This window comes from Moschus berezovskii, chromosome 14, assembly GCF_049115385.1.
Source record: "Moschus berezovskii isolate FMDL1 chromosome 14, NW_MosBer_1.0, whole genome shotgun sequence".
Taxonomy (NCBI): Eukaryota; Metazoa; Chordata; class Mammalia; order Artiodactyla; family Moschidae; genus Moschus; species Moschus berezovskii.
Genome location: NC_142473.1, coordinates 22,443,349 through 22,467,619, shown reverse-complemented (window position 1 = coordinate 22,467,619; position 24,271 = coordinate 22,443,349). Strand labels below are relative to the sequence as shown.

Here is a 24,271-nt window from a genome sequence, read left to right as displayed (position 1 = left end):
GACTTAATTTCATAAAACTCTTACTTCTCTGCATGTTGCTAAGTTTCGGATATGGAATGTACATCCATATTCCAAACTATATGCAGTGGTGGCCGTGGGAAAGTCATTCAGTTTCTTGGTTCAGAGTGTGCATGCATGCGTGGTAAGTTGCTTGAGTTGTGTTCAACTCTTTGCGACCCACTGGACTGCAGCCTGCCTCGCTCCTCTTTTCATGGGATTCTCCAGGGCCAAGAATACTGGAGTGGGTTGCTGTGCCCTCCTCCAGGGGATCTTCCCAACCCAGAGATTGAATCTGTTTCTCTTACATCTCCTGCAGGCGGGTTCTTTACCACTAGAGTTACCCAGGAGGCCTGGTTCATAAAACCTCACGTAATTCGTATCTCAGACTGGCTCAAGCAACTATTTCTATAATACAGATGCTTCTGAGACCATTCTTTGAGAAACAGACATAGAGACATAGTTTAAAATTCCCACGTATTAATACTTAAAAGCAGAAGGAAGGAGTTTGATTCATCAATATTTTTCATGTAGAGGAAACTACCATGTCTTATTTGGCTTGATTTTAAAAAATTCTCCCTCCAGCCCTTAGGAAGCTTTAGTCATTGTTTTAACAGATGCAGAAAGGGATGGGACATTCCAACAAGAAGAATGTAATCATCAGTACTTGCCATGAAGAAAGGCTGCTGCTGTTGCTGCTAAGTCACTTCAGTTTGAGATATCTAACAAAAGCCAGGATAAGTGGCTGCTGGAAGAAAGCACGCTCCTTCTACTATAGTCTCTGTACAGCTTTTCAACCTCGTGCTTTTCTTCTCGTTTTGGAATGCACACAAAAAATTAGGTGAAACTGCATCTAGCTGCAAGGAAGCTGAGGACAGGGAGAATTCACTCACACAGAAACCCGCGGATGTCCTTTTACAACATGCTGCCAAACAGTGTGTGGAAAGCTACCGTTCACGTGCCCTTATTTATATAAAACTCTCCTTCTTGCAATCATATCAGTAAATGTAGCTTGGACTTCTTAAAGAATTTTAAGCTAATAATAAATGACCTTGAGACCATTAAAAAAATTCTCAGAAATCTTTATACATATCTTTAAATATTGGCACTCTGGTATTCAAATATGTAGTGCCAGACTTTTCCTCTTATCATAAATTTTCACTTACAAGGCCATGGCAACAGTCCTAATGAAGATTAATTACTTCAGTACATTCCATAAAATCTGCTGAGCTTCCTTCTGATGGTGAAGGCTACTGCATATAGAAATGGAACTGAAAATGTATCATGTCCTTAATGTCTCTTTTCTGCTAGGTACTAGAAACAGATTTGCAAAAACAATTTAGTCAAAGAAAATAGTGATTGGCTCAGCATTCATTACAAATATAACTGCAAGAGCAGAAGATATCCTCTTAGATCAGAATTCTAATAATCAGAAAAGGTTGGGGATTGTGAGAGGGCAACAGCAGGCAGGGGACTGCAATCACATGTACATGTTTCCTTCTATAAAACACACAAACATCATTTGAGATGGGCAAAAAGTTTGGCTCCCTCATCTCACAATAAACATGTTTGAGATTCCCCTAAAGTTCATCCATCAAGTCCAGGTTAAGAACCTCTGCTCTGTAGCAATTTAGAAGACATACATAATGATTTCTCTTCTCCCAGATTAAAAGAAGTTTAAACATTCACACGAGTTCAGTTTATATTATGGATTTATCTTGCTACTAATCTGTATGTAAAACATTTTTGCTCCCCAAAAGCATATTAGCTTTTCTCCTCAAACTACTTTCACTGATTAGTTTTTAATATTCACGATCATCATCTACCCAATCATGTTCCCAGTGTTCTAACTATCTGGTGAAATTAAGTCTCACACTTTCATCTTACTCTTCATTAGTCCTTCAAATGATTTTGAGAGAAAACCCATTGTTCAACAAAGTTATCTATTGAAGAATTACTTACAACAACAAAAACAAAACAAAACCAAATAACAAGAAACAAAAAACTAAAAACGGATACAACCTAAAATTCTACAAGAGGAATGGATAAGGAAAATGATGTAATATAGTCATTGACATTAATGTATTCTACATGAAGCAATGTGAAATGAAAAAAAATAGGATGGCATCACTCTCAAGGATGGTCCTAAGAAAGTGTCATTTTCAACAGTCTTTTCAGTAAAAGCAAAGTTGCCATGCATCATCATCAGGGCAGAAATCAAGAGAACCCTTTGAGGTGTTTCATTACCCTTGAGAGATGGTTCATTCTGGTCTCATGGCATCCTCAGCCATTCATCCAACTTCTTAGAATTCCTAGCACTTCTGAAACTAGGCAAACCTGCTACTGTCATTGAGTAACAGTTATTCAATGATGGCTAAATGACAGAGGAGTAGAAGGCACAGGGTAAAACCTGAGACTTTTATTTAGTGCACTGTTTCTAGCTTCGGGCTTCCCTGGTGGCTCAGCTGGTAAAGAATCCACCTGCAATGCGGGAGACCTGGGTTCAATCCCTGGGTTGGGAAGGTTCCCTGGAGAAGGGAACGGCTACCCACACCAGTATTCTGGTCTGGAGGATTTCATGGACTGTATAGTCCTAGGGGTAGCAAAGAGTTGGACACAACTGAGCGACTTTCACTTTCATGCTTCTGCTCAATAATTGCAGGAACAAGTAAGGTCAAACTGGGAGCTTCTTAAATACTGTATTTCTTAAAATATGTCTTCCCTATCCCAACTCTCATCCAAAAAATAATACCTTCCCTTCCTCAGTGGGTAGCAACCTTTCCCTTAAGAGTCTGAAGACAAAAAAATACTGCGTTCCCACCCCCTACACCGTGCTTACTCCCTGCCTCCCTGCTACCCCAATAATCTGCTTTGGAAGTTTCTCCATTCATGCTTTACATCACAACAGGATATGCTTTTGTTTCAGGGCAATGACAAAAGGGAGAAAGCTGAAAGGAATACAATTTAAAGAAAGTCAAGTAAATTAACTCATCATTCATAACTCACTAAGTTATGATAAAAGCTCTATGAAATCTGATAGGTCATGAACTTTGTATTTCACAAAGAAGAGATGATTGAGATTTTCTCTTGAAAGTTGCTAGGCATATTGGAATCAGGGATATACCTCCTGAAGTTAAAAAGAATAAAAGGAAAGAATGGCAGTCACATAATAAAGTCATTAATAAAATCATTAAGCTGAGCAAACTTCTTTCCGTATCTACCACCCACAACTAGATTCACCAGTGAATAGTGGTTCAAGTAAGTGAAAACTATAGCCAATCCTATTTAACAATCACCTAGACTCTGAATAAGAAAAAGAATCCCTTCAAAAATCATCCTCTATATTTAGCACTTATGATTCCAACAATTCATATAAAATACATAATGTGCAACACCCAGCCCCAACTAAAACCAGTTAAGAAAGTAAAATGCTTTCTGGGAATTTTCCTCCTCCCAAATTTATCTTTGATGTATACATATTTCTTTTGCAGGTGAAAAAGTCTCCCACATATAAAGAAAGCTGACTGTAAAGTCTTGGCAGGGTATTTGCTGGGCAATTTTACTCAAGAGTTATCACAGAACAACACTAAGAGAAACCACACAGATTAAAGTAGTGCATCTCCTTCAAGTAAGAGATAACTTTTAAAGATGGGCAAGTTCACTCAGAAACAGAAAACTAGCATAAAACAGATTTTTAAAACAAAACAAAATCCCCAACAAATGGGAAAAAAAAGACAAAAATCCTTGATCAGCCTTTTGATTTAGAGCTGTGTCAGACTAAGCAAAAAGAATAGCTAATTATATTGGATGTGAAAATTTACATTGTACAAGAAAAGGTATCAATCCATATAAAGGTCTTTATGTCTAAATTATGCCAACAGTTTCACTAAAAATTACATATGTGAGAGATCTTAGACCACCTAAAATAATCTACCAAATACCCCACCACATAACAATATAAAGCAATCTGCCTTAGCCAGAGACTGTGGTCTGTGAAGAAAACATTGACACAATGCAGTCTAATCACAAACTTTTTCGCTTTCCCTTTTTTGTTTGAAAAACGTTAAGATTATAAATATTAAAAACTTAATTTGATTGGATAATGAATATCTGGAACATCCAGCTGCTTCTTTTCCTTAGTATTCAATACTTTGCAAATTTTCACATCATTAGCAATCCACAGGAAGATGGCCATAAACCAAACATGATGAATGCTACAAGATACACAAAAATTAATCTTACATTACATGCTCAGAAACAAATTTCTCTCAGCTTGTGAGGCACAGCTAAAAGGAACACATTTTTTAAAAGAAGAGTTTAACTGGAATATGGTTAAAGTTACTTGTCTCACTTCAAAGGCCATACTCTTTCAGTTCAGTTCAGTCTCTCAGTCATGTCCAACTCTTTGTGACCCTATGGACTGCAGCACGCCAGGCTTCCATCACCAACTCCTGGAGTTTACCCAAACTCATGTCCATTGAGTCGGTGATGCCATCCAACCATCTCACCCTCTGTCGTCCCCTTCTCTTCCTGCCCTCAATCTTTCCCTGCGTCAGGGTCTTTTCAAAAGAGTCAGCTCTTCGCATCAGGTGGCCAAAGTATTGGAGTTTCAGCTTCAACATCAGTCCTTCCCATGAACACCCAGGACTGATCTCCTTTAGGATGGACTGGTTCGATCTCCTTGCAGTCCAAGGGACTCTCAAGAGTCTTCTCCAACACCACAGTTCAAAAGCATTAATTCTTCTGTGCTCAGCTTTCTTTATAAGGCAATTTACCCTTCTCCCTGCTCTCTTATAACTTAAACTCACTTCAGTTTTAGCTGAGCCATCACACCCTTCAGGGAGCTGTTTCTAGTCTGCCAAGCCCAAGACTTAGGCACATCATTTTCAGCCTTACCTACCCCTCTCCCCATCACCTCCATCAGTGCACAAATCATTTAACCAACATGCTGGTGTGTAATTGCTTTCTTATCCATCTGTAACCTCCACTGAACTAAAAGCTCTGTCAAAGCTCAGAAGGTAATTTTCTTGCTTAATGTTTTATTCTCTGTACCTGTACTATGCCTGGCATAGGATAGGTACAAAAAAAATTCTCAGCTGAAAGAATGGATAGAGGAAATATGACAAGAAGCCAGAGAATACAGATCAAGAAGATATTTTTAACTCTTAAGCAATCAGGATGTGATTTAAATAAAGCAGAAAGTTCTTTCTCCAGCTCTTAGCATCACATATAGAAGCTTGTCCAAATGTTTATTATGAAAGCAAAATAACTCTACTATATGGACTATTTCGAAGATAAAAAAATGAAAAATCATTTATAAGTACAAAGATAATTGCATGCAACATTTGAGGTCTTATGTTCTCAAAAAGTATAAAAAGTCTGCATCAAAACTCACTGGAGATAAGAATACATGATTCCATGTAGTTCCCAGAAGACCAATGAATTCTCTGATGTCACAAAATCCACAGCAACAAAGAGCCAGGTTGTCTACCAAACTGTTCTATTTTTAACAACAATAACAACAAGAAATCCTAACATTTTGTACTAATTCTACCTATGCTAATTCCACAGAAGGAATCAGAACTGAAAGCCACAGAGTAAAACACAGCCTGGACCAACTGTAAGATGGAAGAAGAGAAGAAAAAAAAAAGAAATCAGAGAACATCAAAGCAAGCTCTCTCTTCCTTACCTAGTTTTAAAAATAGCACACAAAAGTTTAGAGCAGCCAATGGAGTTCAGGCATCTGCTACTGACTAACCAGCTGACATTATTCTATACGATGGGTAGATTACCCACTCCCTGTATTTCACAGCTCTGTTTCTGTGGATAAATGGAGCTGTTAACAGCAGCATTTATTTTTTAAATCCCTTAAAAGGAACTAAGGGTCATATAATTGACCATACTATAAGCAAGACAGCTTTTTGTAAAGGAGTTGATTCATATATCAGAATCTCTTTTGAATTTCAGTGATAGAAATGACAATTCTCATAATTCTAGAGAGGTTTAAGGAAAGTTTAAATTCTACTGTGGCTAAATACCACGCTGAGAAAGACAGACGTACAAACTCTTTAAAATTCTATCAGATCTTCCTGAAGAGGAATTATTGACCCCAAGGTCAGTTGTCCTCCACTAATCTGGCTCTCCTTTGCCTGTTTCCCACAAGTGTCTTTCCATGTAGAGAGACCAAATCGCTACTTGAGCTGAATATCTATGGGTGTCACCAACGTGAAGGTAAAAGAAATACACAAAGGGAACTTTCAAAGAAATTAGCTCGTACTATTTAGTTTGGGACTAAAAGCCACTTTCTAATCGGTATATCCAGTCCCATACAAACTCCTATCTGAAAATGATAATTAATATCCAGAGAACAAGTGGCAGTGAGGGTGACCAAAAGGCAGGAACACTAGCTGTTGCTGCAATTACTGAGTAGAAGCTAGAAACTGTGAACCAAATAAACCCTGTGAACAAGCCAGGAGGATCGTCTAAAGCTAACATCACAGAATCCTAGCATTTCGTCATGTTCATGAGAGGCAAAGAAATAAAGATGTAGCAAAACTGAACAGGGAGATTGTATTGGTGCTATCATTACACATAGCAGAAGCAATTATACTACTGTCAAAATTCTATTGTATGGTGAATTTACTTATGAATACCTTCTCTTATTTAAAACAATGTGGTTTTAGTTTACATGTATCTTTATTCATTGCCACTAAAGTAATTTCAAGAGAGAAGAGAAAATGAGAGTATAAGTTTCACATGCGGACTATTACTTGCAAATTACCCTAAACCTTGCCCTCTAGACCAGGAATGGAAAACAGGTTTTATCTTGTATACTGATCCCAACTGATTGATGGCCCTGTCTGAGAAGGACTGCTAGGGCTAAATGGACAGAATACAAAGCCTACCCTGGATGAGGGATTGGGCAATTAAGGCACTAGTAATATGTTCTGCCATCCTGGGGTTTAGTCCAGTGGTTGTCCAACTGTGACTTTCCTCCCCAAAGAGGAAATTTCCTCCCCAAAGGATATCTGGCATTGTCTGAAAATAATTCTCATCTCAACTGAGGAGGTGCTAGTGGTAGAGGATGATGCTAAACAGTCTACAGCCACCCCAAACCCCTCAAAACAAAGAATCATCTGGGCCATAATGTCAGTAGTGCTGAGGCTGGGAAACCATGGTCCAGTCAAATCTATCCTATGATTAGTCCATGGATCAGATCTTCAGTCAAATAACATTATGTTTGTCTCAATATAGTTTTCCTGAGCTATCTCTCCTAATGCCTGAGTAATTCTATATAACCTGATTGGAGTATTAAAACCAAGGAGTCAATTTGATTCAGGCAGATCACACTGATCTGTCCTTAACTTGTACTGTGATCACAGACATATTATTTTATCCTTTGAAAGCTTGTTTTTTTCATCTGAGAGGAAGAGGTTGGACTAGATAATTACTGTGCTCATACAAAAGATGAAACTGCTAGGAAGCCCCTAAATGCACTAATGGAATAAAGCACTTGTTGATACTCTTTTCAACAAAAGATAGTTTCTCTTTGGCCTAAAACCAAAGTTTCACAATTCCTTTCAATCTCTGCTAGTGTAGTTACCAGTTATGCTTGCACTTAAAACCATTTTAATTTTTACATAATGCTTAAATACTTCTGATCTGAGGCTTTCCTGGTGGTGCAGTGGTAAAGAATCCACCTGCCAATGGAGGAGACATGAGTTTGATCCCTGATCCAAGACTATCCTACACACCACGAACCAACTAAACCTGTGTACCACAACTAGTTTTCTAAAGCCCAGGAACCACACTGTTGAATCCTGAGCACCCTAGAGCCTGTGCTCCCCAACAAGAGAAGCCACCGCAATGAGAAACCCAAGAACTGCAACGAAGAGTAGCTCCTGCTCACAGCGACTAGAGAAAAGCCCACAAAGCAGTGTGAAGACTGAGCACAGCCAAAAATAAACACATAAAATAATAAAAAAATATTTCCCATCTAAACCCTTGCCACTGAATTAGATGCTCTGGCATCTCTCAAGGTATTCCTACTGTCTTGTCCATCACCATTACACTATCTGAACGTGGCTTCTTCCAGTTCTCCAACAACATATTCTGTCATTTCTTGTCTCATTTAAGCTATTAGGATCAGTTGTAGAGTTGCTTATCATTATACTTCTCTCTTTTACTCTATAAATCTCCTTCCTCAATTAAGTAATCAATGCAACTATTTCAGGGCCTTTCTCTGTGCCTATTACATTAATGTTGGAGAGATGAGTAGAGGCTGGAGCTGAATGTGTTGATTTATAAAAAGAGTTTCTGGCTACAAAGCATTTACAGGCTAATTAAAAGGATGAAACATGTGAAACTATTAGAGAGGAAGTCATATTAACTAGGAGGTAGCAGAGAAATGTCACTAAGAGGGTAAGAAATGCCCAAAGAATGAAACGAAATGTCTGCTGTCTGAAGATAAAGGACAACTCGAAAGCTACCAAAAATGTTAGAAAAAAAATCCTTACAAATCAGATACAGAAGGATTGCTGTCATCTTACCAATGACTTCAAAAGTTGGCCCTATGTTAGAGAGATATGGAAAACATGGCCAAATAACAAACTGTATTAACCAATTAAATTTCCCTTCAGAGAGAAAAATTACACAGAGCATTCGGAAGTTACTGATATAAAGTCATGTGTGTTAAAAGCCCACCTATCAAAATGGAGATCCCATAAATTACTCTGAAAGAGGGGTATTTATATAAGAATAAAGTGGGCAACAAATTTAACCATACTGATAGCTCATCAAGGTCTGGACGTGTGCACCAAGAAACTCTGAAGCAGAATACACGTATTTACTCTTAGAGGTCAATTTCTAAAGATTAACATTATGCTCTGGACCTAAATTATTTAACCCTTATCATTTATATATTTTTTCTAAATCCTAACAAAGTATTTTCCCCTGTGATGCTTCTTGGGGTAGGGATGCTACTATGTCTATAATCTAGTTGTCCAACAGTAAATATCCCAAGTTTCTGGCATCACATGGGAAGACTGTGTTTTGGATGGGTCATTTTCACTATTATAAAATAATTCTATGTCTAGATGAGCCCAAGATTAAAATAAAGAGTAAATGAAATGATCACTCCATAGCATTTCTCTTCCTAATGCTTAAAGCCAGATTATAGCTCTATGGGGCCTATTTTTTTCAACTCCAAACTTTTCAGACTAGCACTTGAGGGGTTCCAACCAGTTTCCTCTCCCCTTTAATCACATTAACTTCATCCAGCATTAGTATCCTCCTTGTGCCTAAATAGGCTCATTGATTTAGAATGTCCATGCAGCTCAATATTCTCAACTTTTAAATCAATAGTATTTCAATATAACCTAATACATAGTACTCTGAAAACAAGTGCTGAGCAGGTCATTCAATTCATTACATATCTGCTTTTGGCATGGCAACAAGTAAGTCCACATTTGAAAGAGGGCTGTTTACATATGAGTTTTCCATTATTTTATGTGTTTCTTACTTTTATATCAAAGAATGTGATTTAAAAATTCAGAGATAATTTTTAACAATAATCTTATCAGTAAATCAAAATAAAATCTTATCTCTGTTTGCAATAAATATATCCTAGTGAATCAAATACTTAGGCATAAAGATTTAAAAAGACAGAGAAGAAAAGAACAGACCAAGAAAAAGATACAACTATTTAGCACCTATATATGTTAAACAGGTATTACAGGAACAGTAGAAGGGCCTCTAAAACAATGAGAAGATCATGAGATGTTTTGTCTTCACACATCTTCTGAATTTATTAAAAGGAGAAGATTCCTATTCTTAATGCTACCAACAGTAAAAACATACCTGATCTTATTTTCCGTATCTTCACTATCTGACTCTTCAGAGCTTCTGTACTTATCTGGATCTGGAAGTGTACTTGGATCAAATCCATCATTATCATCATCGCTCCAATCCAGAAAGGCTTCCTCTTCATCTCTAGCCTAAGAAAACACAAGGAAAACTGTTGTTTAAGAAAACAGCTCATAAATAATCAGGTCTTATTTCTAGCCCCAAATAAATACTGCTAATTGAGATCCTCAAATTAGAAGTCTTCTATTCTGGTGAAGACCTCTATGTGACTTTCAGAACCATAATCATTTGTACTGAGGGAGAAAAACCACACCATTTCAAAAGTAAAACAAAATATGGTTCAAAAAAAAATCATTATTAAGCCCCGTATATGCAATGTAGGAAAAAATTGACAGTTTAATTACTTCCAAGTTATTCAACTATCAAAGAAATAAAAGTATAAAATAAATCTGTTTTAGCACTCCTGTTCACTATGCAAATTTCAAGGCTATCAAAAATATTAGGTAAAGATATAAAAAGCCAAATGAGAGAGTACAGGAACACTTGCCTGATAATTTTATAACCACAATAAGCCTTAAAATGACAATCAAATCTTTACAAGCTCATTAATAGTAAGGGACCTTCTAAATTCAAAATAAGTATACAAAGTCACTAAGAATGATGAAAAAAAATAGATGAATACCAAGGTACAGAAAGTTGAAACTATCCAGTTTCATAGTTTCATGTAAGTAGGTAGGTAGGTAGGCTTTTTTTACTTTGTTTTGCAATGGTTTATTTTTGTCAAAGACCAAAGTAATACAAAATTAAAATAAATTTACTACACATTTTATGTAATGACCATCCCTTTTAACAAATTTATCTTTGGCAGATTTGTTTTCTCACCTGGTACATAAGAAATACAAACAAACATTGTCACGTGCATTTAGCAGATTATAATCAGTAAGCAGGACTAAAAAACAATTCTGGATGAATTTCTGTTAGTGGGTACACTTTATAAATTTTCTTCACACCATGTGATTCAATGATTCTTTGATTTCAAATCTTTAATGTTCTTTCCCAGAAACTGAATAACAACTCAGAATATCACGGCTGTTGACTGTGTAGGCCTCTACTGAAGCCTGAAGTCTGATAACACTTTTTGAACAGCTTTCCCTTGATAACCTCTAAACATAACAAAAGGAGGTAGAAGTAAAGAAAATAAGGATTAGTCACAACTGCAAAAGTCCCTTATTGCTTTTCTGGTAGAATTCCCTGCTAAAAAAAAAAGGGTCTGGAAACAAGTATTAGAAGGGAAAAAGAAAAGGCTGCCCTTAGAGGCAGTAGGCAGCACACTCAACAACATACTACTATATGGTCCACTTGAAAATAATCAAGGATATCAACAAAAACTGAATGTCATCATGTACTGAAGAACACTAATCTCCCAAGTTACAAGATATTCCAATTTTCTAGTCTGATGCTCTCAAAGGAATCTGCTATCTAAAAGGTGCAGACAGAGAATTATCAAAGTTTTGTGTTGGCCAAAAAATTGGTTTGGGTTTTCTGAACAAACTATTTGGTCAACCCAATAAATCTTAAGCTTTTTTGGTCCAAAGAGCTTGTGTTAATGTGGATTATATCTAATATCATTTATTGTACTAGAAATTTAAACTCAGAATTAAAAAAAAATTCATTAATTTAAAAACAATAATAATAAACTGTATCACTATATATTAACATATGTTAACATAGTGTTTTATGAAAATAGCTACAAATTCCAAAACAAAAGACCTATGTTTTACATTTTAAACAAATCTCTTAATGTCTGGCTCAGAAGAAGGTACTTGGATTCTTATATCTGCTTTTGCATTCAATATGTTGTACTGGTTGAAATATATGCAGAAAATCCAGTCTCTCAGAGATGGGAAAGAGAAAAGTCATTTAATAGCCTTTTTAGATAGGTGTAGTTCTTCTGCTTTGATACTATACAATAAGTATCTATGAATGTCAGGATCTTAAAAAGTCGTTGCAATGTGGAATCTGAAACCATTATTAAGACACTTTCTACATCCTGTTACATTAAAATCCATAGGTCTACTTTGCACTTTGAATCTTTTTTTTATCAGTGAATGATTTCATAACACTGCATTGGTCATTTGGAAAATAATGATTCACTAAAACATCCATGTCTTCCTTATGTGGATCTTCAAATGTTAACACATTTCAACTATACAATATTTTTTAAAATCATATTTCTTAATATTAATCAGTATCATTAAAAAATGTCTTTCAAAGTATTAGAAAGCTATAAGTTTCCAAAATTCAAAAAAAAGATATAAGTTTTTCAAAATTCTCATTTTTTCCTAGTAGAGAATCTGCCTGCCAATGCAGGGAGATGCAAGAGACACAGGTTTGATCCCTGGGTAGGGAAGATTCCTCAGAAGAGGAAATGGCAACCCACTCCAGTATTCTTGCCTGGAAAATTCCATGGACAGACGAGCCTAGCAGGCTACAGTTCATGGGATCACAAAGAGTTGGACATGACTGAGCACACAGAATAATTTTTTTCTTAAATGTTTGGGACTTTTCATTAGCAAGAAATAATTTCAGTTTTGTTTTTTTTTCCCCTTGACATGTAAGCAACAAATGTGTTTTCCTCTGGCTGCTTTAAAAATTTTCTCTTTATCATAAAGCAGTTAGACTATGATGTGTCTAAGAAAGGTTTTCCTTTGTATTCATCTTTCTTCAGGCTCTACAACCTTCTTGGATTTATCAATGCTTTACACTAAATTTGGGAAGCTTTTGGCTATTATCTCTTCAAATATTTGTATGCCTAACCATTCGTTCCATGACTGCAAAAAAATTGCATATTAGACTACTTCACAGTTCTCTTAGTTTTGCTCATTTTTCTTCAATTTTTTTTCTTTCTGTTCTTTGCATAGGGTCATTTCTACTGAGTCATCAAGTCTGCTGCTGCTGTTGTTTTTTTTCCTGACAATTTCAACCATTTTTCAGACCACCCAGCAAAAACTTTACAGTAATTGTGCTTTCAGGTCTAAGATGATGTTTCTTTTTGTTTTGATTATATTAGTTTCCATAATTTCCATAGGTTAAATTCTTGCTCTGGGGAGGCTACCTATCTGTTTATTCACATACCTATACTTTCTTTTAATTCTTCAAACATGTTTTCTCTTAATTCTTTAGCTGCACCGAAATCTTTGATAAATTAAAATCTGGGCTAACAAGAGTTTCTATTGACTATTTTTTCCTGGCCATGGGTCACAATTTTCTGCTTAATTACATGTTTTATATTTTTGTAGAAAACTAGACACTGTAGATAATGTATTATAGAAACACTGAATTCTCTTAGGTTTTTCTGAGGATTATTAGATTTCTATTCTAATAGAGAATTACCTTGCCTAGATTCAAACTGCAAATTCTCTTTAACCCATAGTACTCAGCTATTATGTCTCATCGCTGATTTGTTCTTATAGCTTCCAAAGGCTGTTTTTTTGTTTTTTTTAGCGATGTTTCCTAAACATGTTTCCTAAACATCCTAAAGCGATGAGTCTTCTCTCAGCCTGTGAAATGTGACTCAGCCAAGGATTTAGGCAGAGTCGGGTTCACCCTCCCTGTGACTGCTTTGCTGCTTGCAGTTTCCCCTAATCTCCAGTTGTTGGCTCTGAGATCTATACTCTGACATGTCAGGCAGAATTACTCAATTAATTGTATTTTAATACCTAAAATCATTGAATATGCTTCTTTAAAATCTACTATAAAGTGGCCTTCATAAAATAAGTATAATATAATAAGAAATAAACTCAATATTCCATTGTACATGTTTATCTATTTGATAAAAGGAAAACATGTTTATCTATTTGATAAAAGGAAAATACTAATTCAAAATGATGAAAATTTATTTTTAAGGGACAAAATATTATTTGGATTAGTATTACCATGGCTCTCTTGAACTACCAACATTCAGGTCTTGCTATTTCCTGATCTATAAGAAGATCCCACTGTTGATACTATACCATACTGTCTGTACTGCATTATACTCCTTAATTCATGACAATAACAAATAAATTTAAGTTGGCAATAACTCCTTTTAGAAACACAATTTCAACCTACTAAAAGTATAGAGATGATAGAAGAAAGACATATTCATATTGATCTTTTTTCTTTTAGTTCATTCCTTGAAGGGTTAGAAATATATAACTATAAAAATGTATAATATTTGTATTAACAAGTACAACATGCCTCTATTAATGCTTTTACACTATTAAAAATAAACAAAACCTATCATCTACAACAAACTGACAAAGCATAAATAAAAGTAACTAAGGAAAGAGGGTATTTCTATAATGAAAACATTCTAGAAAAAACTACTGAGTATCTTTCTGGCAAAATTTAGCTTAGAAGTATGTTCTTTCTAGTTATATAAAGTAGCAAAAAAAAAATGGACACTGGACATTTTAGCTTCTCTGTCTTGCTCTATCCTTGTGATTTCATGAACCATTTAAAAGCTAATATATAAATATGGCTATATCTCTCTCTGGACTTTTTCATGAGAGACAGCACAGATACTATGACACATCTATCACCTTGCAAATGACTGTGACATATCAGTCTGTTAGACCATCACAGCCGGAAACTCTTTGCTCTAAGTAAAAGGGAAGAATTTAAGTATCCTTAAATACTCAAATACAGGAGACTAAAATTTGTATCTTATAGATGCTGCACTCTGGCAGCAATGGGAAGGGAGGTTGGAGGGTATAAGATCTGAAGGTAGGATATCAGTTTAAAAACTACCAATACAACAATCTAGGTAAGGCAAGGGATTCAATGAAGGAAGTGGCAGTGGAGATGGAGGTGGGCAATAGGTATGAGAGATGTTAAGAAGGGAGAACCAACTAGACTCCGTGGAACACATGGTATATAGCACATTTCAGAGAATCAGAATGATTCAGAGAATCAAAAAAATATATGTTCATAAGCATAATTGTACATGTTAAATATGATTTTTAAAAAACATAGTAAATATTATGACGATACTTTACAAAAAATGTCTTCCTTCAACAAAATTTTATTAAGGAGACACAGTACAGATATGCTATTAGGTACTGGGGATGTAGCAGTGAATAAGACAAGGTCTCTGCCCTGATGATAAAAATAACTGTTCTAGGATAGTTATCCACACAAACACTAAACTGAAAGCCACACTCTTCTATTTCTGGGGAGCATCTAATCAACAATGAATTGACTCCACTGCTGCTGCTGCCAACTGGCAGAATGCAACCTGGATCCAGGCTGTCAATATGCCTCTCTCTCTTCAGGTACTGCCAGGTTGGAAGTTGCAACCATTCCTCCCTTGCTGACTAATCACTCCCATCTCTCTTCTCCCTCCCAGATCAAAATGAAACAAGAAGCCCTACAGTTACACCCACACCCCACACTCCTTTTCAGGCTGAGAAATTAATGTAGTTCATACACACAAAGAGATCAGGGGCACCTCTATGAACTGACTGTTCCTGAAATATGGACCCAATTATAAGTAGGGCAGACGAAAATATCCAAAAAAGAAATGTAATCCAACTAGCTTTTATTTTGCTTTCAGTTTTGATGAGAAGAAGAAACACAGATGAGAAGTCGCATTCTCCTACAAATTTATGAAGTGATCTGATATACAGTACCTTACTTCATCTTCAAACTCTATGAAGTAGGAAGAAAAATAATTATTGTTCTCATTTTCAAAATTAAGAAAATGTGATTCAGATGATGAAACAGCTTAACCAAGGTCACACAAATAGGTACATATGCTAGGTCTTCTCCTACATCACCTGAATCTCAACTTTCACTAATAAAGCTTTGAATTTACTACTTGTATAATTATTTCTTCGGAAATAATAATATTTTACAAGCTTCAAAAGACATATAAGCTTTCCATGTCATCTTGTATGTGACCATCTCCACTTTTACCCGTCTCCCACATCGTTCCTCTCTGATTGGTGGAACACTGCAACCAGCTTCCTAATCAGTCTCCCTGTAACCATTCTTCTTCTAACCACTCCAATTGTGTGTTGTCATTTGCTGCTGCTATTCAGTCAGTCATGTCCAACTCTTTGTGACTCCATGGACTGCAGTGCATCAGACTTCTCTGTTCTTCACTATCTGCCGGAGTTTGCTCAAACTCATGTCCATTGAGTCGATGATGCCATCCAACCATCTCATTCTCTGTCACCCCTTTCTCTTCCTGCCTTCAATCTCTCCCAACATCAGGGTCTTTTCCAATGAGTCAGCTCTTTGCATAAGGTGGTCAAAGTATTGGAGATTCAGCTTCAGCATTGGTCCTTCCAATGAGTATTCAGGGTTCATTTCCTTTAGGACTGACAGGTTTGATATCCCTGCTGTCCAAGGGACTCTCAAGAGTCTTCTTCAACACCACAGTTCAAAAGTGTTAATTCTTCAGTGCTCAGCCCTCCTTATAGTCCAACTTCTCATATCGTACATGACTACTGGAAAAACCATAGCTTTGACTATACAGACCTTTGTCGGCAAAGAATACACTGTCTAGGTCCGTCACAGCTTTTCTTCCAAGGAGAAAGTATCTTTTAATTTCATGGCTGCAGTCACTGTCTGCAGTGATTTTAGAGCCCAAGAAAATAAAGTCTGTCACTGTTTCAAGTTTTTCCCCATCTACTTGCCATGAACTGATGGGATTGGATGCCATGCTTTCTTAACTGAACAATGCAAAGAAAGAGGAAAATAATAGAATGGGAAAGACTAGAGATCTCAAGAAAATCAGAGATATCAAGGGAACATTTCATGCAAAGATGGGCACAATAAAGGACAGAAATGTTATAGACCTAACAGAAGAAGGTGGCAAGAATACACAGAAGAGCTGTACAAAAAAGGTCTTAATGACCTGGACAACCATGATGGTGTGATCACTCACCTAGAGCCAGACATCCTGGAGTGTCAAGTCAAGTGCTGTCTTTAGAATTTTTTTTAAAATAAGTTTCAAATCTGATCTTATCTATCATCTGCTTACAACCTTTGAAGCCACACTTTCAGATCCTGGAACAAGTCAAGACCTGTCCCACCTGAGAATCTGTATACTTGTTATTTCTCTACTAGAATCTTCTACTCCCTTTTGTCTGGTTTGTAGTGTTTTCTGACCCCAAACACGTGGTTTCTTTTCAACACTAAGTCTTCAATGTCAAATGAGTGTCTATCAATTCGACTAAATTCTGATAGTATGCAGAGTTAGCACAGATCCCATGGGTAAAGGGCTCAGTCCTACAAGACTCCATACTTCAGATGCCAGCTGCAAAATGCAGTCACCAAGCAACCTGCAATTCTACCTGGCCGACTACAAATTCAGGGATTCTCATAACGCCTCCTGAGGTCTGACAATTCTCCAGAACTCAAGAAAGTACTTTACTTATGATTACCAGCTTATTTATAACTCAGCGACATAACTCAGGATATAACTCAGCAATAGCCAGATGTAAGAGATGCATAGGGTAAAGTATGTAGCGGGGATGGGATGGAGACCTGTCACGCCTTCTACAAGTGGGTCACCTTCCCAGCATATCAAAACACTGACCAACCTGGAAATTCTCGGAATCTTGTTGTTCAAGTGTTCTTGTAACTAAATTTCCAGGCTCACCTCTTCTCATGAAAGGGGACAGGGCCAATCATGAACTTAGTCTTTTCTAATGACCAGTCCCCATCTTGAAGCTATCTAGAGATCCCACCCTGAGTCACTTCATTAACTTAAATTCAAGTATGTAGAATATGAACAACGAAAGATATTTCCATCACTCAGGAAATTTCATGGGCTAAAACTTTTGACTTCATTGTCAGGAACCAGGGGCAAAGACCAAATACATATTATTATACCAAAATGGTTAACTTCAAATATTCAGGTATCAGGTTAAACATTTCTAAACATCACCTCCTTAGTAAAACATACTGTAGATTTCTCTTAAGTGCTTAGACTGAATTCATTGTATTCATCCTTTCCTAGGCAGTAAGTTTCAAGAGAGTAGAGGCCACATTGCGTTATCACTACTGAAATAAATTTCTAGGCCTAAGATAGAGCTGCTCTGCCGAGAGTGCCATATCAGCAAACCAAACTTAGACAACTTCCATGTCCCCGTAAATGTTCCACCTGACCAGAAATGCTCTATGTCCAGTCAGACAATCCCCAAATGCCAAGTCAACTCTGGTCCTTCCCACTCCAAACAATGTTATGATTATGTGGCCCCAATCAATCAGATGTCTTCAGTTTTTCTCTTCCTTGTTCTTTATTCTTCATCCTATAAAAATCTCCTGCCTTCTGTCCTGTTTTGCAATTCTCCAAAAGGAGACAGTCCACTTCATTAAATGTTAAAGTTTCCATCACCTAAACTGTTTTCTTTGAACATTTTTAACATTGCTCACTACTATAGTTAAAAACAGAACAGGTTCTCAAATATTTGATAAATAGGTATTTAATGTGAAAATATTAAAGTGGAATACAGTACTATTTATTATTAACTACTGACTATATATGTAAGTACTTATAAGGTTTTAACACTAGAAATCTGATCATATGAAATTTAGATCTGATCAGATGATTTTTATTAATAATAGTTGGTTATTAATTTAATTAATTTAATATTTCAGATTTCTCAAATATAAAGTTTAAAGTATCTGGGCTTAAAGAAGCTTGTAAAGATTTTAGTTAATTTCAGATGCTGGAAAATATGCAATCAGCACCTTCATGGGAAATAAAGTGAGTAGTCCGTAAAAAAAAAAAAAATGAAATGTGCAATATTCCTATAAAATAAGTTATGTTTAAAATTCCTTCTAAAGGATAATTCAAGGAAACTTCACGTTGGAGTATGTACATACACTGAGGGTTTATACATACATAAAGAATCTGCTTATTTCTATAAATATAGACAACTATGATCAAACTCATGGCTATTACATTCATTCAAAAAATACAGAAACCTCAAGCACTCCCTTCAGCTTGAATTAATAACCATTACTTGGAGTGCTTAGTTTACTTAGCCCATAATAGGTATGCAAAAATGAATGAGTCAGGGTCTTATATTTGAGAAGTCTAAAACTTTAGAATATTATATAAAATTACTCTGATAGGCAACATAAAGAGGCATAAACATATCCTAAAATATGACGCTATACATGCTATATTTCCCTTATCTCTTTTTCTGAGAGCATTCACAGCAAAAGCAAAAATGAAATTCTATTAAAATTGAGAGAGCACAAAATATCTCAATAAGAAGTATAATACTCTTGAAGCTTTACTAAAAGAAAAAAACAAAACTATAAAACTCTAGAACATTTCTGAGAAATGGAGAAGAGGGCTGATATGAAGTGAAGGAGAATAGATTGTTTCCTTATACTATACAAAAAGTAAGAGACCATCCCTTAGTGTCATAGTAGATTTTGTCAGGGCAAAGACCTTAAATGTTTGCAAAATAAAAGGGAATGAGACTCCATTTCAACCACTTTATTAAGAAGTGGAGGTGGAAGCTACATTCATGTAATGGATTAAGGAATGAGTGGGCATTCTTGCTGGTCAGTCTGTGTTAGTGAGGAAATCAGTTTAAATACAGAGAATTATCTTTATTGCCTTCCTATATGCCATACAGCATTCATAAAAGTAAGCTTTAAAGACTGCATTTATATTTTGGTTATCTAATCCCACTTTTAAAAATTCCATTTTTAAAAAGTAATCTCCCCATATTGTATGAATTAAAAGCAGAAACCTCAAAATTTCACAAGGAGGGAAAATTCCAAAACACAAGATAAACTATTTTTGCCTCTAAGAAAGAATATAAAAATTGTGAAAAAAAGCTCAGAGAAAATGAGGTATTCAAACACTCTGTTCTCACTAGTAAGATTTCAACACAACTTTCTAAGCAAGCATTTGTTGTTGTTCAGTCTCTAAGTCATGTTCAACTCATGTGACCACATGGACTGCAGCACACCGGGCTTCCCTGTCCTTCATTATCTCCCAGAGTTTGCTCAAACGCATGTCCACTGATTCAGTGATGCCATCCAACCATGTCATTCTCTGTCACCCCCTTCTCCTCCCACCTTCAATCTTCCCCAGCATCAGGGTCTTTTCCAATGAGTCAGCTCTTCACATCAAGTGGCCAAAGTACTGGAGCTTCAGTTTCAGCATCAGTCCTTCCAATGAATATTCAGGGTTGATTTCCTTCAGGATTGACTGGTTGGATCTCCTTGCAATCCAAGGGACTCTCAAGAGTTTTCTCCAGTACCACAGTTCTAAAGCACCAATTCTTCACTGCTCAGCCTTCTTTATGGTCCAACTCTCAGATCTGAACATCATTACTGGAAAAAACCATAGCTTTTACTGTACAGACCTTTCTCAGCGAAGTAATGTCTCTGGTTTTTAATATGCTGTCTAGATTTGTCATAGCTTTCCTTCCAAGGAGCAAGCATCTTTTAATTTCATGGCTGTGGTCACAGTGTACAGTGATTTTAGAGCCCAAGAAATTAAAATCTGTCACTGTTTCCATTTTTCCCCCATCTATTTGCCATGAAGTGATGGGACCAGATGCCATGATCTTTTTTTTTGAAATTTGAGTTTTAAGCCAGCTTTTTCACTCTCCTCTTTCACCCTCATCAAGAAAAGCTTTAGTTTGTCTTCACTTTCTGCCATTAGGGTGGTATCATCTGCATATCTGAGGCTGCTGACATTTCTCTGGGCAATCTTGATTCCAGCCTGTGATTCATCCAGCCTGGCATTTTACATCATGTACTCTGCATAGAAGTTAAATAAGCAGGGTGACAATATACAGCCTTGACGTACTCCTTTCCCAGTGGAATGAGTCTGTTGTTCCACGTCCATTTTAACTGTTGCTTCTTGACCTGTACGCAGGCTTCTCAGGAGGCAGGTAAGATGGTCTGGTATTCCCATCTCTTTTACGAATTTTCCAGTTTGTTGTGATCCACACAAAGGCTTTAGCATAGTCAATGAATCAGTAGATGTTTTCCTGGAATTCCCTTGCTTTCTCTATGATCCAACAAATATTGGCAATTTGATCTATAAACCCAGCTTGTATATCTGGAAGTTCTCAGTTCATATACTGCTGAAGCCTAACTTGAAGGATTTTGAGCATTAACTTGCGAGCATGTGAAATGAGTGCCAATTGTACAGTAGTTTGAACGTTTTTGGCATTGCCCTTCTTTGACACTGGAATGTAAATTTTTCATAGTTTTGAAAATTTTTTAAACTTTTTATTTTGTGTTGGGGTATAGCCGAATAACAATGTTGTGAGAGTTACAGGTGAATGGCAAGGGGACTCAGTCATATATATGTATCCATATCCATTCTCCCCCCAACCATCCAGGTTGCCACATAACACTGAACAGAGTTCCATGTGCTATATAGTAAGTCCATGTTGGTTACCTATTTTAAATATAGCAGTGTGTACATGCCCATCCCAAACTCCCTAATTATCCCCTCTTCCCATCCTTCCCCTCGGCAACCATAAGCTCATTCTCAAAGTCTGTGAGTCTGTTTCTGTTCTGTAAGTTCATTTGTATCATTTCTTTATAGATCCCACAAATAAGGGATGCCAATCGATCTCTCTTCTTCTCTGCTGCACTTCACTCAGTATGACACTCTCCAGGTCCATCCACGTTGCTGCAAATGGCATATGTCATTTTTTTAAGGGTTGAGTGATATTCCATTGTATGTAGTTTGGAAATATAAGTGAAAAATTCTAATATACAGCAACCATCATCAATAGTTAGAGGCTGATTTTTGAGATTTACCAAAGCTATAAATCCCAGGTACAAACTCAGAGAAGAAATTATTGAAAACATTTTTTCTGAATTATGAGCACAAAAAGATTAATACTATTATTAAATGTGCCTGTTAAAAATGAACATCTACCCACTAAGGCAAACATACAGAACAGTAAGCCCAGGAGCAGCTGAGAGTGCTGAGAAATTACTGTTCTTGCACCATAATGCCAATTGTAATAGCCTGATTCCCCTTAACATTTTAATAATAATGTTATAATACTAACTAAAATATTTTTGAATATTTTCAATTTCTGTCTCCTAGAAATTTATTCTATAATAGTGATTTTGGGCCTTAGCTGACTACTGATTTATATATTTGACACTTTGATTTCTGTCCAAGGTGTTTCTCTTTTGCATTTCTAATATATACTGGCTGAATTACAAGTAAAAGTTCCAACTCTGATCAGGGACTCTGGACTCTATAATTATGGGGGTTCTGCTCAAAAACCTCTCTGTCCTTTCTGACATCCAGCACTTATAAAATAGACAGCTAATCAGCATTTATAAAATAGACAGCTAATCAGAAGAAGCCAACACAAGTGAGCTCTGGCCACCTAACCATATAGGAATCTGAGAAGAACGAGAGAACGCAGGATGCTGGGGAAAGATAAAAGCAATATCCAGGTGGAACATGTAGAATAAACGACCCAAAGGTCACCTGTTAAACAGAAATTTTCTCTCAAATCTAGTAGAACTTATCCCAGTTCCTCTATTTTTTCCAAGCATTCTAAAACAATAGGAATATTTGATTAAAAGACTATGGAGAAAAGATAAATAATACAGGAAGTGACCATAGTTAAGAACAGCAGCCAAATGGTTTGCATACGAATATTCAAAGCTCTAAAAGCAAACCCCAAATTTGGAAGGATCTTCAGAATTTGGAATATTCACTCAACAACTACTTACCACATACTTACTGTGTGCTGAGCATTACTATAAAGAAGAATTTAATCTGAAACACAGCATGACAGAAGAGACTATGATTAAGCATTTTAATCTTAGTAAGACTTCTTGTAAAAATAAAACTTCTTCTAAACTTGTGTTGTGCAAAATTCTCTATTCTTCCTAAATTGATTAATCACTTGTTTATCTCACATAGCCCAATGGGATACTGACAATGTTTGAATTACATAACAGTCTATTAAATAATAGTACATTCCATTATTGACCATGTTTGTTTCTTGTTCTCTTTTCAGAGGAAAGCTACACTAAATAAGATACTAAATAAAATAAAAATCATAAGTCTAATTTGCCATTCTTCTCATAATGTATGTATCCACTTTTTTTTGAGGTATTATATAAAGTCCCTAATCTTACATACTCAGTTCAGTGAAAATTCACATATACATGCAAGGCACATATATTTTCTTTCCACATATATTATCACTGTCCAAATGAAGATTGATGTTTTCAGGATGCCAGAGGGCTGCCTCATGTTCTTCCCCTGTCATTATAGTATTTAATAAAATATGTTAAAAATTACTGATAGTTCTCCTTTGAAAAGGTGGAGCCTATTCCTCTCTTGAGTGTTGGCTGTATTTAGTGACTTACTTCTAAAAAACAGAATGTGTATAAGTCTTTCAACTCCTTAACGAAAATTACCCTAGGTATGTAATTTTCTTAAGTGCTATTATAAATGGAATTGTAAATAGAATGGAATTTCCATTTTAGCTTGTTCACTGCTGGTGTACAGAAACACAAATGAATTCTGCATGTTGATCTTGTACACTGCAATTTTGCTGAATCCACTTATTATCTTTTTGACAGTAGCTTTCCTATAGATTTTCAATTTAAGTCTGAATTTTGCAATGAGGAGTCCATGATCTGAGCCACAGTTGGCTCCTGGTCTTCTTTTTGCTGACTGTATAGAGCTTCTCCATCTTCTGCTGCAAAGAATATAATCAATCTGATTTCAGTACTGACCATCTGGTAATGTCCATGTGTAGAGTTGTCTCTTGTGTTGTTGGAAGACGGTACTTGCTATGATCGGTGCATTCTCTTCGCAAAACTGTTAGACTTTGCCCTGGTTTATTTTGTACTCCAAGGCCAAACTTGCCTGTTACTCTGGGTATCTCTTGACTTCCTACTTTTGCATTCCAGTCTTCTATGATGAAAAGGACATCTTTTTTGGGTGTTAGTTCTAGAAAGTTTTCTAGATCTTCATAGAACCATTCAACCTCAGCTTCTTTGGCATTAGTGGTTGGGGCATACACTTGGATTACTGTGATATGGAACGGTTTGCCTTGGAAATGAACAGAGATCATTCTGTCACTTTTGAGACTGCACTCAAGTACAGCTTTTCGGACTCTTTGCTGACTGAGTGAAAGTGAAAGTAGTTCAGTGTCCGATTCTTTGCAACCCCGTGGACTGTATAGTCCATGGAATTCTCCAGGGTAGAATACTGCAGTGGATAGCCTCTCCCTTCTCCAGGGGATCTTCCCAACCCAGAGATTGAACCCAGGTCTCCCGCATTGCAGGTGGATTCTTTACCAGCTGAGCCACAAGGGAAGAAGCCCTGTTGACTGTGAGGGCTACTCCATTTCTTCTGAGGGATTCTTGCCCACAGCAATATATA

At 36.4% G+C, this 24,271-nt stretch overlaps 1 protein-coding gene across 1 annotated transcript in view; it reads right to left on the bottom strand.

The window, feature by feature from the left end:
* The window catches only part of DDX10 (DEAD-box helicase 10), a 329,965-nt gene that overhangs the window by 28,755 nt on the left and 276,939 nt on the right, over positions 1-24,271 (bottom strand). The window contains exon 17 of the mRNA XM_055422984.2: positions 9,856-9,992. Within this exon, the coding sequence (XP_055278959.2) occupies positions 9,856-9,992 (137 nt within the window). The remainder of the gene's footprint in view (positions 1-9,855; positions 9,993-24,271) is intronic.